Source organism: Lissotriton vulgaris, chromosome 5, assembly GCF_964263255.1.
Source record: "Lissotriton vulgaris chromosome 5, aLisVul1.2, whole genome shotgun sequence".
Taxonomy (NCBI): domain Eukaryota; kingdom Metazoa; phylum Chordata; class Amphibia; order Caudata; family Salamandridae; genus Lissotriton; species Lissotriton vulgaris.
In genome coordinates, this window is record NC_141693.1 from 1,047,902,552 (window position 1) to 1,047,919,959 (window position 17,408).

General features: G+C 42.3%; 1 protein-coding gene across 3 annotated transcripts in view; it reads right to left on the reverse strand.

The window, feature by feature from the left end:
- SLF2 (SMC5/6 complex localization factor 2) overlaps positions 1–17,408 on the reverse strand; it is a 404,246-nt gene that overhangs the window by 270,488 nt on the left and 116,350 nt on the right. For all 3 annotated transcript variants that reach the window (XM_086922683.1, XM_086922686.1, XM_086922685.1), the window contains one exon: positions 8,450–8,566. In XM_086922683.1, the coding sequence (XP_086778809.1) occupies positions 8,450–8,566 (117 nt within the window). The remainder of the gene's footprint in view (positions 1–8,449; positions 8,567–17,408) is intronic.

The window sequence follows — 17,408 nt, forward strand, 5'->3', positions numbered from 1 at the left end:
TTGCTCCATTTCGCCAGAAGGAGGAGGCTAAGTCATACTAATCTTGGAGCGAGGGGGGTTGCCAGTTGCAGACCTGTATCCAAATTAGGTATGTATGTCTTTTGAGGGTGATCAGGATCTGCTTGTGGTACGTTCAGGACAATTCCTACACTATGCGGGTGTATCCAATATGGTAAGTGTTCTCTGGTCGTCTTATCCTGCGGCGCCAACTACCTCGGCTACATTGGGCGCGATATTGATACTAGAGTCTAAGCAGCACCTCTTTTCACAGATCTATAAGGCAATACAGGCAGATAAGCTTAGAGGACATTTGAGAGTGCGGAATATTTGTGAGGCAGATCTCGAGGCACCTATTTCGAATGTGGAATGGACTAGGACATGCAAGGTATTGAAGACTGTGTTCAGTAACACCCAGTTCAAATTAATTCACTTTGATTTTTTTGCATCGTACCTATAGGACTCCTATGCGCATGCATAAAATTGATCTTGACTGCATTCCAGTGTGTTCCCGGTGTGCAGCAGTAAAGGCGGACTTTATGCACATTGTGTGGGATTGCTTGCAGGTACGTGCCTTCTGGGAGAGGGTAATTGTATGGTTGAAAGGGACTACCACTCTGTCCTGATAACCCACGAATCAGCTATGCCTGTTGGGTCACGTTGTCCTCCCCAAAAAGCATAAAGTGACAATCCGGTTTCTGCAATTGGCTGTTGTGTTAGTGGGTTGTCGTCACTAGGATTGGGGTTTAAGCTACCACGAAGGAGCTATGGTTTAGGGATGTTTCGGAAAGGTTGTGGCAGAAGAAACTAAAATGCGGAGGAGGGAGGCAAGATGGCCGCCGACGGACCGTAGGAGGCAGCAGCTCCTGTCCACTCTCCCGAGGTGAACACTGATACTTCAGAATGAATTGAAGTCTGGACTTATTGCTAAAAACTGCAAAACCCTGCTTAGTGGAGAGCAAGAGGAAGAAAAAGGAGCAGCCATATCGGCCCATATAGATGAGGAGAAGAAAATCGAAAGTGGCATCGGAGCATGTTTAAGATCCTCCCGGTCTGGGCCAGGAGTGTTAAGTGGTCTGCACTGCAAGCACTGGCATACCTCGAGAAAGAATATTGGAGTCTGTGGCTGTTAATAGGAGCGCCGATAGAAGGGGCTATACAGCGAGCTCAGGAGACTTGGCATGAAAGAAAGAAATATATGGCCTCAAAACCAGCAAGAGTCGGCAAGGATATGTCAGAGGAAGAGGAGTCTCTGATTAGTGAGAACGAGAACCCTTCAGTGGCCCTTAAAGTAAGGACAAGACGCAGAGCACAGCTAAGAAGGGAGGCTCTAAAACAACGCGAAGAACCGAGAATCTCAGTGGCAGAGAGAAGGAAACAAGACAAGGCCACGGAGAAGAGAAAAAAAAGAGGCACTAAAAAAGGGCGCCGGCAGGGATCTAGAGGCAGGCTCGGTGAAATCGAAAGAAGCCTCTCTCCGCCAGCAGACACTGTTCCAAACATTCCCGGGGCTGAGAGCTGAGGGCACCCCCGACGTACCTGACACGAGTATCATGAGCGGCGGCTGCAGTGTTCTAACGGAGGTTACAGAACAACTTCCCGGGGCGAGGTTTGTAGCGGATCCTGGCCATTCACAGCCCAGGGTGGAGTCAGCTGATGATCCCATTGGAAGAGGGAGAATGGAGCCTCCTGATTGGATTGCTGCTCAAGGTCAGGCGGAAGTGCGGGACAAACTAACCGAGGCACTGAGTTGTTCCAAGAATGCGGGAATTTCAAAAGAAACTAGCTTGACAGCAAATGCGGAGCAGAGTCAGCTGACAATAACGTTACCAGTGCCAGCGATAGTGGAGGAAAGGAATATGGAAAAAACACATGCAGGTTTGGGAGACGCGACTACACCTCCAGATACGGTTGTAGAACACCCGATTTCTATTAGTGAGAAAACGGGTGGAATGAGCGAAACGGGCAAGCCAACTAATGGAAAGGTAACAGAGCCTGTACCTCTATTGACAGCAGTGGCAGAGCTGATAGGTAAGGAGCAAGAGGGGGGGTCTGGTTCAAATAAAAGCATTTCTGACCCATTAGAGATCCCTTCACAGTTGGATAGTAATAAAGGAGCAACAATCATGACTGAACCTATGATTAACGTTATGAGTGACGCTGCTACTGCAAATGAAAACGCTTCATCTACCCTTGTACACAGGAGAAACGAGGGGGTTAGCAAGGATAATACCACTACTACGTTTGCGGAAGGGTTACAGGACAGCTCCGAAGGAATTACCAGGAGGGCAGATAAGCAATATATTGATGGAAAAGTTGTTTCTCTCCCAGCAGTGACTGGCTCACCTAGTGATGACTGCTTCTTTACTGGTAACGATGACGATAGGGAAGAAGCTGAGTCTGAGGGGCCAGATGAGTTGACTCCTAATCTATCCTTTGATAAGGCAGACACAACTACGGAAAGTGAGTCAGATTCAGAGACTTCACAGATAGATACATCAGAACTAGAGTCTGAGCCAATTCAAGAGCATAATACTATACTAAAACGAAATCTGGGGTCCAAGCTGAGTAAAAAAAAGGGAGCTAAGGGAAGGACTTGTAGAAGAACAAAGAAAAGAGGGAGTGTAATACAATCCGGGGTGGCGAAAAACTTGGACTGGGATCATGCACCCACTTTACAGATGCATCCTGAAGGCGCAGTTGGAGGTGTTGATCAACCAAACAGATCACAGCCCCAGACACACTTATGTCCACAGATACAGGAAAATAATAACGCGGCAAACTTTGAGCTTTTGTTCTCGACTCTAAAGCAGATCCAGGGAGAGGCTCGCCAGGAGAGTCAAAGAGCTGAGCAGGCGAATAAAAAGATACAAGGGTCTCTACGCAAGGTGGATAAACTGTATACAGAAATGGCTGAGCGGCTTGCGGAAGTTGAGGAGAGGACAGGCAAAGTTGAGGAGGAAGTGGTAAAGTTACAGGAGTTCAGGGACGATCAAGAAAAAACGTCATCTGATGTCCTGTGGAAACTTGAAGACTTTGAGAACAGACAGAGACGGAATAATATAAGAATTCTGGGCGTTGATGAAGAGAAGGAAGGATCGGACATACGGGGGTTTGTTGTAGAATTGCTGAAGGGAGCATTTCCAGAGCTTGATAAGTGGGACTGGGACAAAGAGGTGCAGCGAGCACATAGGTTTCCCTTAACGCAGAAGAAAACTACAAATCAGAAAGCACGGGCTATCTTAGAATATATTGGGAATTTCTTACTAAGAGAGGAAATAATTAAAAAATCAAAACCTATGACTAAGCGTTCACACAAGGATATAACATTCTTTACCCGTCCGGATTTTTGCCACACGACTGTGGAGAGAAGGTGGCGAATGAGGCAGCTAATAACGCCTTTTCAGAATATGGGTTGCGAAGTGTACTTAATGTTTCCATGCCGCCTTAAAGTTGGCCATAATGGCCAGTTCAGGGTTTTTTTTTCAGAAGTAGTGGCACAAGAGTACCTGAATTACTTAAAAGAAACGAAAGCACAAAGAGAAGGAAAGTCGCAAAATGAGAGAGCATTAGTCATTAGACAAACAGAGTATGCTACACAGAAAAAGAAACAATAAAATGTAAGATGAAGAATATAAGGGTGGAGCAGTACAAGAAAATGACATTAAGGATATAGATTGTACAAAATGACACTTCGGGAGGGTGGGAGCGGAGAGGTCCTCTGGGGGGAATCGGCTGTCAGACAGAGGTCATTATTGACCTCTTTGCCAGTAGGGAGGGTGGGGGGGAGGGGTGCAGTCTAGGGGTGGGGGAGGGTGGGGAGGGACAGGGCACGGCAAGGCAAAAAAGGCAGAAAAGACAAAAAAATACAAAGTTGTTAATGAAAGTAAAGGCAGGGGCGAGAGGAAAGGGAGACACAAAAAGATATAAGATGAGTGATATCAGGTTGCAAAGAAGTAGAAGCATAAAAATAAAAAGATATAGAGTGATAAAGCTTGAGTACGAACATAAGTGTAGCTGGGTAAATAATAGAACCATAGAGAATTATTTATGGGAACGAAATACGTAACATGGAATGTATGTGGGCTAAATGAAGCCCAAAAAAGACTCAAGGTATCACTGTTATTGAGGCAAATGAATGTAGATTTTATTTTTATTCAGGAAACACATGTTTTGAGTTCACAAGAGTTTCTTTTGAAGCAATTGGGTTTTCAGGTTTTGGTGGCTTCACATCAAAATGTTAAAAAAAGGGGAGTGGCTATATTAACCAGAGATAAAAATATTTGCGTGAGGAAAAAGGCACATGATCAATGGGGGAGATGGGCAATGGTGGAATGTAGGATTGATGGGGAGTGGACAACGTTAATAAGTGTATATGGATCGACTGAGGATGACCCGGAGATCTTTCAGTATTTGGATGTTGAATTGGCTTCTTGGGCTCCAAGAATTATAATGGCTGGAGATTTGAATATTAATGGGGCCGATGGCCTGGGTTTAGGCTCATTTGGTAACTATTGTGGCAGAAAGAAGCGGATGTGCCGTGCTCTACAAGAATTAGCAATAAATAATGCTTTATATGATGTATGGGGGAAAAAAATGCCAGGTAATAAGGGCTATACATATTATTCTGCCCCATACAAAATATGCGTGAGATTGGACTATTTTTTTGCTTCAAATGAAATTTTAACAGAATCCAGGATGGATAGGCTTCCGCAAATTTTAAGTGATCATAACCCGCTAATTCTTACGGTGAGAAAGTTAAGAATTACCAAACAGATAACTCATTGGACTTTTGAAAGAGCATTGCTATTGGAAGAAGATTATGTGGAGCATATGAAGTCATGGATAAAAGAATTCTTTGAGAATAATAGGGGTAGTACTTCGGTGGGGGTAGTCTGGGACGCATTTAAGTCGGGGGTACAGGGAGAGACTTTAAGCTTTAGTTTATATAGGAGAAAGCAGGAGCAGAGGAAGAATGCGGAAATAGCCGAGACAGTACTGAAGGCTGAGGAGGGTTTAGAGGAATGTATTTTGAGTGGAACCCCTGTAGAAAATGCATATTTGAAATTGTTAAAAGTGAAAAGTGAAGCCGAAGGAGACATTGCTAGAAAAGCTGCAAAACTTTATACTAGCAAAAGAGAAAAATGTCACGAGCTTAGTGAAACAGTAGGAAGAACTTTAGCAGTTCGTACAAGACAACAGGAAGCATTTGGTAGTGTGAGGGAGATTAAGGACTCCTCTGGCACGATACACACAGAGACGGAAAAAATCAGGGAAGTCTTTAGATCTTTCTACGAAGAGCTATATGAGGAGCCGATAAGGACCGATCTCGGGAAAATCAGGGATTATTTACATGATATTCCTGTGGCTAGACTCACGGATGAGGAAGCAGATGGGTTAGATGAGATCTTTGTGGAGGAAGAAATAAAAAATGCTATAGCAAACCTACCATCTGGAAAGGCAGCTGGCCCGGACACAATCCCAATAGAGTTCTATAAAATATTTTGGGATGTTTTAAAAATAGATATGCTTCTGACAATGCTAAAAGCACAAAGTGGGGACTCAATACCTAAGACTTGGGGTGGTGCCGAGATAGTCATAATTTTAAAAAAAGGGAAACCACCAGAAGAACCTGGCTCATACAGGCCTATTACGTTAATGAATACGGACACAAAAATCTTCTCTAAAGCATTAGCGACAAGATATGCTAGGATAATAGATAGGGTGGTGAGCAAAAATCAACATGGTTTTATACCAGGGAGAGGTACCACCCACCACACGCGCAAAGTGATTACATTGCTTGATGCCGCAGCAGTCTCAGGGGATCCGATAGCAATTATGTTATTAGATGCAGAAAAAGCATTTGATCGGGTCTCCTGGGGCTATCTGTGGTTTACATTGGAAAGGGTAGGAGTCAAAAAGGGCTTCCTTAAGGCAGTGCAAGCGCTATATGTAAATCCAGTGGCTTCGGTTAGGGTGAATGCGGGGGTCACTACTCAATTTGCGATAATGAGAGGCACAAGACAGGGTTGTCCTTGCTCCCCATTGTTATTCGCAATGTATATGGACCCTCTAATCCGAAGAATAGAAGCAAGCCCCTTAATAAAACCCTTATTCACTCGGATGGGCCATTGTAAAATATTGGCATATGCCGATGATGTTGCAGTTATTACACCAGATCCAACGGAGGCTATACCCCAAGTAGAAGCGGAAGCCCTGAAGTTTGGGGGAATTTCAGGTTATAAACTCAACACTGCAAAGACGCAGATTATTAAGAACTGTCATACCCCCTGTACAGATGGGCGAGTAATTAAGTCTGGAATATATTTGGGGGTGAGCATATCGGCTGAGTTAGATAGCTTAGTAGAAACAAATATAAATCCTTTAATAAATAAAGTACGAAAGGACTTAGATAGGATAGATAATTTGCACTTAACAATTCTGGGGCGGACTAATGTGATAAAAATGCTGGTGTTGCCAAAGTTTTTGTATTTTTTCAGAGCAATCCCTTTTTTATTTGAGAACAATTTGCTTAAGAGAATAGAAAATATGATTAATAGGTTTATATGGGCTAAGGGGAGAACCAGGAGAGCTCTCAGGTTCATGGTCTTGCCAAGGGAAAGGGGAGGATGGGCATTGCCAGACTTAAGGTTTTATTATTGGGCAGCAGTTTTTCAGAATATGGTGGGTCTGGTGGGTGGGGGAGAAAATGAAGTAGGGAATGAGTTAGGCTCACTGGCAATATATGGTTTGGTACTAGGACCAGAAGTGGAAAATGTTTTTTTGAAGTTCACTGAACCCAGTTACTACAAAAGAACACGTTTTAAGACACTCATTGCCGCATATACTGTATGGAAAGCTTTTACAAAAAAATTTGGGTTAGGGCGATATAATGCCTATACAAGACAGAAAGGAAATCCGAATCTATCCGAGGAAATCACTTCAGGGACTATATTGGGAGAATGGGAACGAAAAGGGCTTAGAAAGATGGGAGACATCTTGGGACAACAGGGAGTCTACCAGTTTTCGGAACTGCAAACTAAATTTGCATTAGATAGAAGACAATTCTTCAAATATCTACAAATCAGGAGTTTTTTACATAACAAGAAGGGTGGGTTGCTAGGATTTAATAAAAATGCAATTATGGAAGTGATACAAGCAGGGGATCAAGAGATTTTATGCAGAACTACTGGCCTCAAGAGAGGATGATATAGAGAAATGGGCAAGCAAGTGGAAACATAGCTTGAACATTAGTGAGGAAACTTTTGATATTTCTTTAGAAATGGGATGCACACTGTTATGCTCAGCGCCCTTACAGGCACAACATTATAAAACATTATTTCATTTATATCATACGCCTGCAAAAATAGCTCAATGGGGTGGCATAACGGGAATTAATTGTTTCAGGTGTGGGGATTCCGATGCAGATTTACTACATATTTTTGCAACATGCCCTTATCTACAGCCATTGATAAAAAGTATTGAGGGTTTTTTCCAAAGCTTAGGAATAGATGTGACTCTTACAGCTTCAATTATTCTCTTGGGGGTAAAAGAAGAAGGGGATGATCAACAACAGAGTAGCTGTAGAGTAGGCGAGATATGGGAATATTTTTTGTTCATGGCTATGGCAGTATTAAGACTTACTATTGCATCGGCATGGCTGGATCCTAAAGTTCCATCATACCACCAATGGCTGGCAAAACTACTTTCAATCTATAATTTGGAGATAGAGATCTACGCAAGAAAGGGGAAAAAGGGTAGGAAAACTGGTAGGCAGATCTGGGGACCTGTTACTCGCTGGAAGGAAGAGAGTCTGGATTGAAGATCGGATTTAAACATTTACTTGGTTAGAAGGAATCGGATAGAAAATGTTACTATTGTTCGCTATGTACTGAATTTACAAAACATTGTATTTTTTGTCTAATTCCTTTCTTTCCTCTTTTCTTTTCTTTTCTTTTTGTCTACTTGATCAGATATTTGTAAAGTAAATGCTATTGCCGTGCCCTGTATGTATGGAAAAATATGGGAAAAATTTGCTAATAAAACAAATTAAAAAAAAAAAAAAAAAAAGAAACTAAAATGCGATGTGCCCGATTTGATGCCAAGCTTAGTTGATTTGGAAATCTTGGGCACACTCGGTCATACGTTTTTGGGATGAGAGGGAGAAGTATCAGGGGATGAATAACGGAGTGAGAGGTTACTAAAGCTGGGTGGTGTGGGTGTGATTGGGCTTTTGGGACCTGAATACACTGGCCTTGTGTTCTTTTTTTACGGCATTTGGTTGCGGCCCTTGCCTCCCAGGATCTATTTTAATACTGTAATATTTAACGTGATGTGAGCCAGGAGTGGCTCTGATGCTCTTGTATTTTTCCTAGTTGATGCGTTGTATGTTGTTAGTTGTTTATAAAATGACAAAGATTTTTCAAAAAGAAATATTGGAACAATCATTAACCTATGCTCTTCGGAAAGTGTCCCCTCCTCATCTGTGTTCGGTTCATCTGCAAATGGGCAGAATATGCCCATTCCCTGTTCGATGTCGCCCTTCAGTTTCTGCTCCAGATCATCTAATCTGAGGAACAGGAAAGAAAATGTGAATGTCAAACATAGAAAATTAAGGGTGCGTAGATTAAACAGGCATAGCACTACCAAAACAAACATATTAGTTGGCATGTTAATAGAGACTATGACTAATGTTTCACAGATATAGACTAGAACAGAGTTCATAAACTAGAGTCCACAAGACTACTTAGGGGATCCTGGACTGCTTTACAAAATTAAATAATAATAATATAATTAACAAATTAAAACTATTAACATAAATACAAATACGGGGGGGGAATTAAAAATACTTTTTCCATATTAGATTGTGAATTTAACAAAATTCTTGAGCATTTGTATGAGGTAGACTTGTTTTTGTAGGTTTATGTATTGTTTTGAGGCTCAAATCACAGAAATTGCTTAGGCCCAGGGCATAAATGTTCATAGAATGATTCAGTAGGAATCCCCAGATTCAATTAATGATTCAGTAAGGATTCACAGAAGTCAAAATGTTAAGAACCAGCGGACTAGATCATATATAAGTATATGCAGATTTGCACGTTCTTCCATGAAACAGTTGCCTCATGAGTCCTTCAAAATAAACAAATACGAAATACTGAATCAAAAGACATCAAAAAAAATGGGTACCTAAACTAAAGGTACAATAACCATTAAAGTTAATATAATTATTTATCTACAAACAATACTCACACAATGGTTTCTTTATAGAAATGAATGACCCTAAACATTCGGATGGGAATCCTTTGTGGCAATTAGTCAATATTCACATTTTTACAGTTTATTGTTATCAACAAAACCAAGCCATTTGGCAAATGCAAAAAGGTTTTAGGACTGGTTTATTCCCAACTGCTGTTACCCAGATGACCAACCACTTCCACTCCAAATCCTCATCTTAAATGATGATTGCATGTACATTGTCCGAATTTAACTCGTGGACAAGGTAAGGTGGTAGCAAGAGAACTAATTCTGGAAACCTAAACTGGTAAGTAACTTAATTTTGACCAGTAGCTAATCTTTTAGAAATCTGGCTGTTTTTTTTTTCTTCGGGTGGGGGGGGGGGGTTCAATACAGCAGCTAGCAGCCAACACTGGGGAGGTTGGGTAGCGAAGTTCATATGATCAACTTTGAGGACTGCCTGAACTTGCATTAGGGTGTATGTAGTTGGGAGTGGTGGAAGAGACTTTCTACAATCTCAAGGTTGCTACCCTTCAGATTATAAAAAAAAATGAAATGCCTGTTCGGAATGCTGCAGTGGTACGGTTTCCTTACACGAAATTTTCTATAACATCCTGATAAATGTGAGGTTACTTTTTTGTGTGGGCTAATACATTGCAATGTGTAAACTATTTGGCCATTGCAGTTTTGCAGTCTGTGAAAAATTACAAAACTTAGAGAACTTTGGAAATCAATATATAAAATGAGGTACAGCAAAAATAACTGGCCAGTTGAAATTTGGAAATAGTCATACTGAAATTTGCACGTCTTGCTTAGACACTATGAATCATGATATAGAGCTCAGTATCCAGGAACATGTGCCTCATTCTTTCAGCTTATCACCACAACATATGTCTTACAAGTCTGACATGGTGAAACCTTCAATGTAGCATCACATCCTATTCGGAAAGATTGATTTGTTTGGTAGTATCTCTATGGAAGCACGAAGTATACCAAAGAGTCTTGATGTATCATGCTTGGAAACAGCTCATCAGGTTTGCAGGTACTACAAGTTTTTATTTTTATACCAGGCACAATCTCGTCAGCTTACTTTAATAGGCAGTATTAGTAGAAGAGATTATGACAGGCTCGTCACCTCCATTCACACGACACAAGCATAAAAGGACTAAACACCACATGAATCAGATTCACAGAATTTGAGCAACTGTAAAGGATCCAGTCTTTCCTCCCAGATAACAATTTGGAGTAAGCAGCTTGGTGTGTCAAATTAACAACTTTCCTCCCTTGCAGCTAGTTTTCTGCATTCCGCCCGTAGTCTGTAATATTGGGTTGCCTGACTGAGCAGGCAGCATGGAATCTTTCATAGAAAATTAATAGAGGCATTGTAGCTCAGTTTAGGTATCTTTATTGTGCTTTTTCTTCTCGCATGGCCTCAGAAGTGAAAACTCATACTAGGGTCTTGGAGCTCTTGTGTTATTTCCCGAATATACAGAATTATAGGTAGAGCAAAAACAAACTTGTGTCTTGTGATTCCAAAAGTAGCCGAGATGCACAGATCAAGCATCAGTCTCATGTGCTCTGCTTAGCAACACAACATTTCTTATTTTATTGTACACTGCCTTACGTGTAACTACGGTAAACTAAAACTGCACAGATACTGTGACGTTAGGTCAGTGTAGGAGTGACGACAAATAAAGTTACTTGTATGCAAGTTTAGCTCTCGGTCATGGTTATTCCGTCCAAATCCATAAATAATATCTCTTTTAACAGGTAGGATCTCCAAAACATTTTCTATAGCATATTTTTTCACATGCATAAAACGAAACAGGTCTATTGGAGACAACATATTTCTAACTTCTTTTTTTAAACTTTTAAACACTACATCCAACTAGCCAAATAAAATCAAGAATACATTTGAATAAAAACACCACTGTTTCTGCCGCTTTAAAAATAAATAAATACAATAAAAATTAGTCTCATTATGGCCATAAAGTCACTGCATCTTTAAGCAAACCAGCATGTAGGCCAGCTTTCCATTATGCAGTGCTTGGTAAATGAGGCCACTTGATTTTGGAAACACAACACAGCGGTAAGATGCGGAGATCTGTAGCAATCAACTGTGCTTTTGGAGCATGGGGATGCAGGCGGGTTGTTTATGGATTGAGAGATACATGACCGAGACCTAGGATAATAGATAAGTAACCTTTCCTTTTGAGTCTTTGGGTTCTCTCCAATTCCACTGACAGTGGAATAAAGCAATGAGCAAAAAAAAGTACTTGTGATAAAATAGGAGGCCTCCAAAATATAGAACGGTGTTGAATATTTAAAATCCAACAAATATATGACAAAGGCACCTGACTAACTTGGGTAGAAGTAATATAATCAATACAATAATGCTTAGCAAATGTATGAGCCTACCTCCAAGTAGCTGCTTTACAAATGCTGGCAATGGGGACACTTAATTAACACAACAGTAGCTGCCTTCCCAATTCAAATGAGTACTTTGATAGTATAAAATCATTCAAGGCAGCACCCATCTAGTTATGGTTTTTTTTGTTGAACGGAGTCTTATGTGAACTCAGTTACAGAACAACTGCGATTGCCTGATCCTCTATATTTTATACTAGCAGCCCGTCCCGACGTTGTCCGGGTATGAATTGCTGCCGGCCAGTAGTATATTGTTTTGTAGGATTTCGTTTAGATAGCATTTCTTACCTGTGACAGGCCTGTGAAACGCTCCAATTCACAGTGCACTGCTGATGCACTTAAGAGAGCGCGTTCAGTCGTGTGTGAACTCGAGTTTCCCTACTTTATTTTTCCTTGCAATATTATATAGCGCGAACTCGACAACATGGCATGAGCACAATTTACATTACAGAAGAACACATTCATTTGTGGTAGGCACGAGGAGACAAAGCGATTTGCCTGGAATCACAGGATGTTGAGCTGATGCCGAGATTTGAACGTAGCTCCCCAGCTCTAAAGTTTGCAATTCTAGAACTTGTGGCGGGAGGTGTGTCTAAAAGTGTAAGTCGGTGCTGGCCATCAATGAGAAAAACCTGTGCATTTTTATATGAGGACAGCATCAATTAAGAAATGGCAATATTTCGTTGCTAGGAAAAAGAGGGCTTTTTTCTATTTTTTTAAAAATCAGTGGAAACTTTCCTGAGGCTCATTAGGAAATCTTGATTCACTTGAATGGTGAAAAAGATACCCAAGCAGTGAGTTTCATGTAAGCAGCAAGACTAACCAAATTCACTTTGTTAGCAAATAATTGAAAGCCATTGAGCCTTATTAAATATAGCAGCGCATGCTTTTCCAAGCTTGTTCTCTGAGCCACCAGATTATGGAGACATCAGATGCAGAACTTCTTTCACTAAAAGACATGAGAGAGGGATGCTTCAACGGAGTTAAGATATTCATGCCACTATCTAGTAAGTTCGAATGGCTGTAGTGTATGTACTCAGGAGCCCAACACTCAAGTTTCAGCAACTGTAGGCGTCAGAAATCGTGGTAAGAAGGTCCAATCTGCATTTAAGCATCTTGTGTTGCTGGATGGAAGAATGAAGTAGGTCCTAGCACCACAAATGTCTCGGCCAGTCTCACACGAACTGCTGCTTGCCTGAAGTCTCCAGCTTTGCCTTATATTACTGAGGCCAAACTTCTTCTCCAGGAATAGTAGCACACGTTTTCACAAGGACTAGTGCCCCAGTTATAATTCTACACAATTTTGTTTGGTCATAAAAAAAAGGCAAGACAGATGGGCCCCAGGTCCGAAAGGCCTTCCAGGAGCACTCCTTACAGCTAATCTTGAGTTTTTGCTAAGGCCTTAACCCCGCTGTGTAACAACTGATTGGCCACTGGAACCATTACAGAATCTTGAAGGACCATAGGTTATTCAATTTATAAAATTGGAATCTAGCAACTTTAAGCTGATCGCCCTCATAGACATTGAAGAAAAGTTCTTCTCCAGGCTTCTGCTCAAGGACTTCAAAGCCTGGGTAGACCAACACAGCCTTGGTCAATCAAATCAGGCAAGCTCTCCTCCAGGAATCAGGCAGACTTTCGCCCAGGGAGCACGACTACACCAAATCCTACGGCATTATCAGTCATAATGGAGTATTCCCTAGCACAAATATAACCCTCTATGCATGTTTTGTTATCTCAAGATCCACATTCAACAATGTCTTGAGAAGTACACCATGGACGAATTGGAATTGATGGGGGAACCCCCCTACAGCACTTACTTGCTGTCCAACCCCTTTATTACAACATCTGAGTGACAGGAAAGCTAGGGGATGGCTCAATAACCAGAAAGCAAATTCCAACATGGGATGGATTAAAACAGGTTTGCATATTGGCTCAGAATTTATTTAGACTTTTAACACCTGACCTAAATGGTACATTGAATGGGGTAAATTCAAAACCCCATCTCCTGGGTGGACCTTGATCAGACTGTTGGCAATATCTAAACAAAATAGTACTCCTCAGGAAGCCAGTCAGTCAAAAATAGTCTTTATTTGATTTTTCTTCATGAAAGACATGCTACACAAATCAGCCATAAAAACAGTCACAATCCCTACAAAGGAGAACATTAAAAAGGGATTCAATATCCTTGTTGTGCAAAATCGCAATTATGAATGACAAGGTGTACCATGATAAAACAATAAATTATTGTGCAATAATAACTTGATAAAATAGTATTGAATCACATATACAAGACTAGACTTATAATAAAAAAACAGTATTAAAATTATCATTTATAATACAGTGTAGCATTCTCCAGTAACCTCAGATCAGTACCCATTCAAGTAGGTTGGGAAGTAATCAATTGGGAGTTAATCAACCTGGACCGCAAGATCCAAGCCCAACTCATAAATTTAGCAACCCCTGTTACCACCAATGACGAGGTGTCAAACTTCAAAATTCTACTGGCTGTTCTCGCCGATCGTGTACCCAGAGACCTGCAAACTGGACGTAGCCACTTCTGTCTTGGGGCATGGTACACAGGGCAGACAAAAAAAAGTGTTCTACTGTTTCAGCCAGCTCTTTGCAATATGGACAGGGACCATTGCCACTATTGGACCAAGACTTCGTTAGATCATGAAGTGGAAGCGCACCGACCCTAAGCTGGTGGAAGAGCTTGCGATCAAATGGCCTAGTGATAATGTTCCAGTATTCTTCGAGGTAACTGACATCCTTCATAGTCACAAATGTTACCGTCAGCGAGCCTCCTGTCAATGAGGCATGTCTTTTAGAGGTCATCCATCCCCAATATAAATCTCTCAACAGCTTTTTCGGAGGGAAATTAGCTGTATTCGGGTTGGACCAAAGCTCCTCCATCCCCATGTCAGTCAATGTTGCTCTGAGGTCTGAAAGCGATGAAATCCTAGAGGAACCCCGAAGATTTCTAACTTCTAGGAAGGCCTTGGCATAAAGGGATCATTCTGGCGTTGTCCATAGGTGACGCCAAAACGCCAGTGGTCTGAAACGTGCTATATCCTCTACTGGCTGGCACCCTAGGTCGTATAAAAGGGGAATGCGAGGTGATGACTGCGGGAGACCCGCAGCTGCTCTGAGGAATTTATTTTGGGCAACTTTAAGAGGATCCAGGTTACTAAAGCCCCAGAGCTCTGCCCCATACAACACCACTGGCAAGATTTTGGTACCATAAATCTTCATAAGAGGGGTCATGGGATTTTTAAGGGAGCTTCTGTGTTCTTTAAGAAGAGCTCCTCCTAGCTGAGCATGCTTTAGTGTTAACAGGTCTATCTGGGGTTTCCAGCTTAAATTTTCACTGAAGGTGACACCAAGATAAGTAAAGACTGATGTCTGCTCAAAGGTAGCGCCTCCCATTGTAACCCTAGCTTTGGTAGGGCTCCTTCCCCTAAGAACCATGAACTTGGTCTTGCCCACATTAACCTCTAGCTCATGTTCGCAGCAGAACAGCTCAAAGCGGGACAGGGCTAACTGGAGCCCCTGCCTCGTTTTGGATATTAAAAGCGTGTCGTCCGCGAACATGAGCAGAGGGATTTTCATGCCAGCTAGGGCTGGCGCATCAGTAGGGTGGTCAGTACGCACCCTTGTCTGACGCCCTTAGAGACCTCAAATCTGGCTGTCACCTCCCCTGGCTTACCCCAGCGGACCTGTACATACGTGTGGGCATGTAGGTTTACCAAATACCTCACCAGCTCCGCTGGCATGCCCAGCTTTAGTAAACATTCCCATAACTTTGCCCTTGGCACTAGGTCAAATGCAGACCTTAAATCCACGATGGCTGCATATAACTTGCCACCACCGATGAAAACTACCTTCCAATATAACACAAACCTAAAGGCCTGATCGAGGGTCCCGACATGTGTCCGAAACCCCGCCTGTAGAGGTGTTAGAATGTCAGAATCAAGTATCCACGTCTGGATAAGTCCCAAAACTAGACGGGCTATGATTTTTTTGAACCGTGTCTATTAGGCTGATCGACCGATAATTGGACGGGGCTGATCGATCACCCTTTTTATGAATAGGCAATATCTCAGCCCGAACCAAGAATCGGGGACCGGCGCGCCACTTGCAATGGCGTTAGCTAGGGTGGTTAGGTAGGGGACCCACAGATCCTGTTCCTGTAAGAACAGGTCCGCCGGGATACAGTCAGGGCCCGGGGCTTTACCACTTGGGATGGCTTTCATAACTGACCTTACCTCGGAGTGTGTAAATATTAGAGGTTCATCAAGATTTGGGTGGGGGGGGGGGCAGAACTACTGCAGCTCTCGCATTAATCTTAAACTGACTTTCAAAAAAGCTAACCCAATGGTGTGGCTCCACATGAGAAGACCGGGGCCGCTCGTCCGGGCTATTGCCCCATTTAAGAAGATGCCAGAACTGCATCATGTTCCTGCCATCACATGCCTCTGTCAAGTCCCTCCAACGGTCTTCATCCCAATTTATTTTTGCATTTTTCTGTGCTACTTTGTAACTAGCCCTACATGTTTGAATACAACCCGGTACTCTAGATTTTATTGCGGCAAGAAGTTCTCTATGAGCCTGGCCACACTTTGTCAAACCTGGTTGCTTTCCTCCGAGTTTCCTTTTTACCAAGATAAGAGATACTCTTGATAAATAGTTTTTTAAGCCCCTGGAATAACTCGCTGTGGGCACTGGAAATTCTAGCCTTTAACAGTTCCTGTGTATCACAACTATTCAGGTTCTCCATGGTTTGTGTGACTAAAGATCTAATTTCGGCCCTGGCTACCTCATCTGTGGCTATCTTAGGCCACAGAACCCTTCTCAAGTCATTGTTTAGTGTGACCATGTCATGAACTGCATTAGATTCATTGGGGACCAGTCCAGTAAAACTATAGTCTGCTATAGTCAGTATCAATGGGTTATGATCACTTTCAGATCTGGTTATGACATCCATATCAACAACAGCGGGACATAACTCCAGATTTACCATAATGTAGTCGATGCGGCAACCATGTCTGCCATTATCAAATGTGATCTTACCCAACCTGTCGGACTTTACCCTACCATTTACAGCCCTTAAACCTAAATTGAGGCAGAGCCCTTTGAGGTACATAGCGGATTGTGTCCACATCCTTATGGGAGCAAGTTGCAATTGTGGAATTCCCCACACCATGTCCTCAGCCTTGGAGAGCTTCCCATCATCTCCATCCAGCGGCTCAAAACATGTATTAAAGTCTCCTAACACTACCCTGTGGCCCTTACACTGTATCTTGGTAAGGAAATTCTCCAAGAGTGTAAATGTTGGGGATAGCTTCCCACCCTGAAGGCCGCTAACAGACATTCACAAGAAGGACATTTAGACCCATTTTCGAAAGGATCCTAATAGCCAGAATGTCAGGGTTATCAATTGGAATCTCTTCAACTGTAATACCCTCACATAAGCGAACCCAGGTAGTCAAGCCACCCACTGGTCTCCCTCGGAGGCCTTTAGCAGCCGGCTTAAAAAAGTTTAAGAAACCTGAGCGGAATAGGGGAGCAACCGCCCAGGTTTCCTGGAAGGACCAAATGTCCCCCTGTTCAATGAACTCCACCCAATCCGGTACACAGAATCTTCACTCTAACCCAGCAATATTCCAACTGGAGATCTTAGTAGAGTGGGGAGCTGGTAAGGAGTCTGTAGTCATTAGTGCAGGGATATTTTCAACATCTAACAGGGT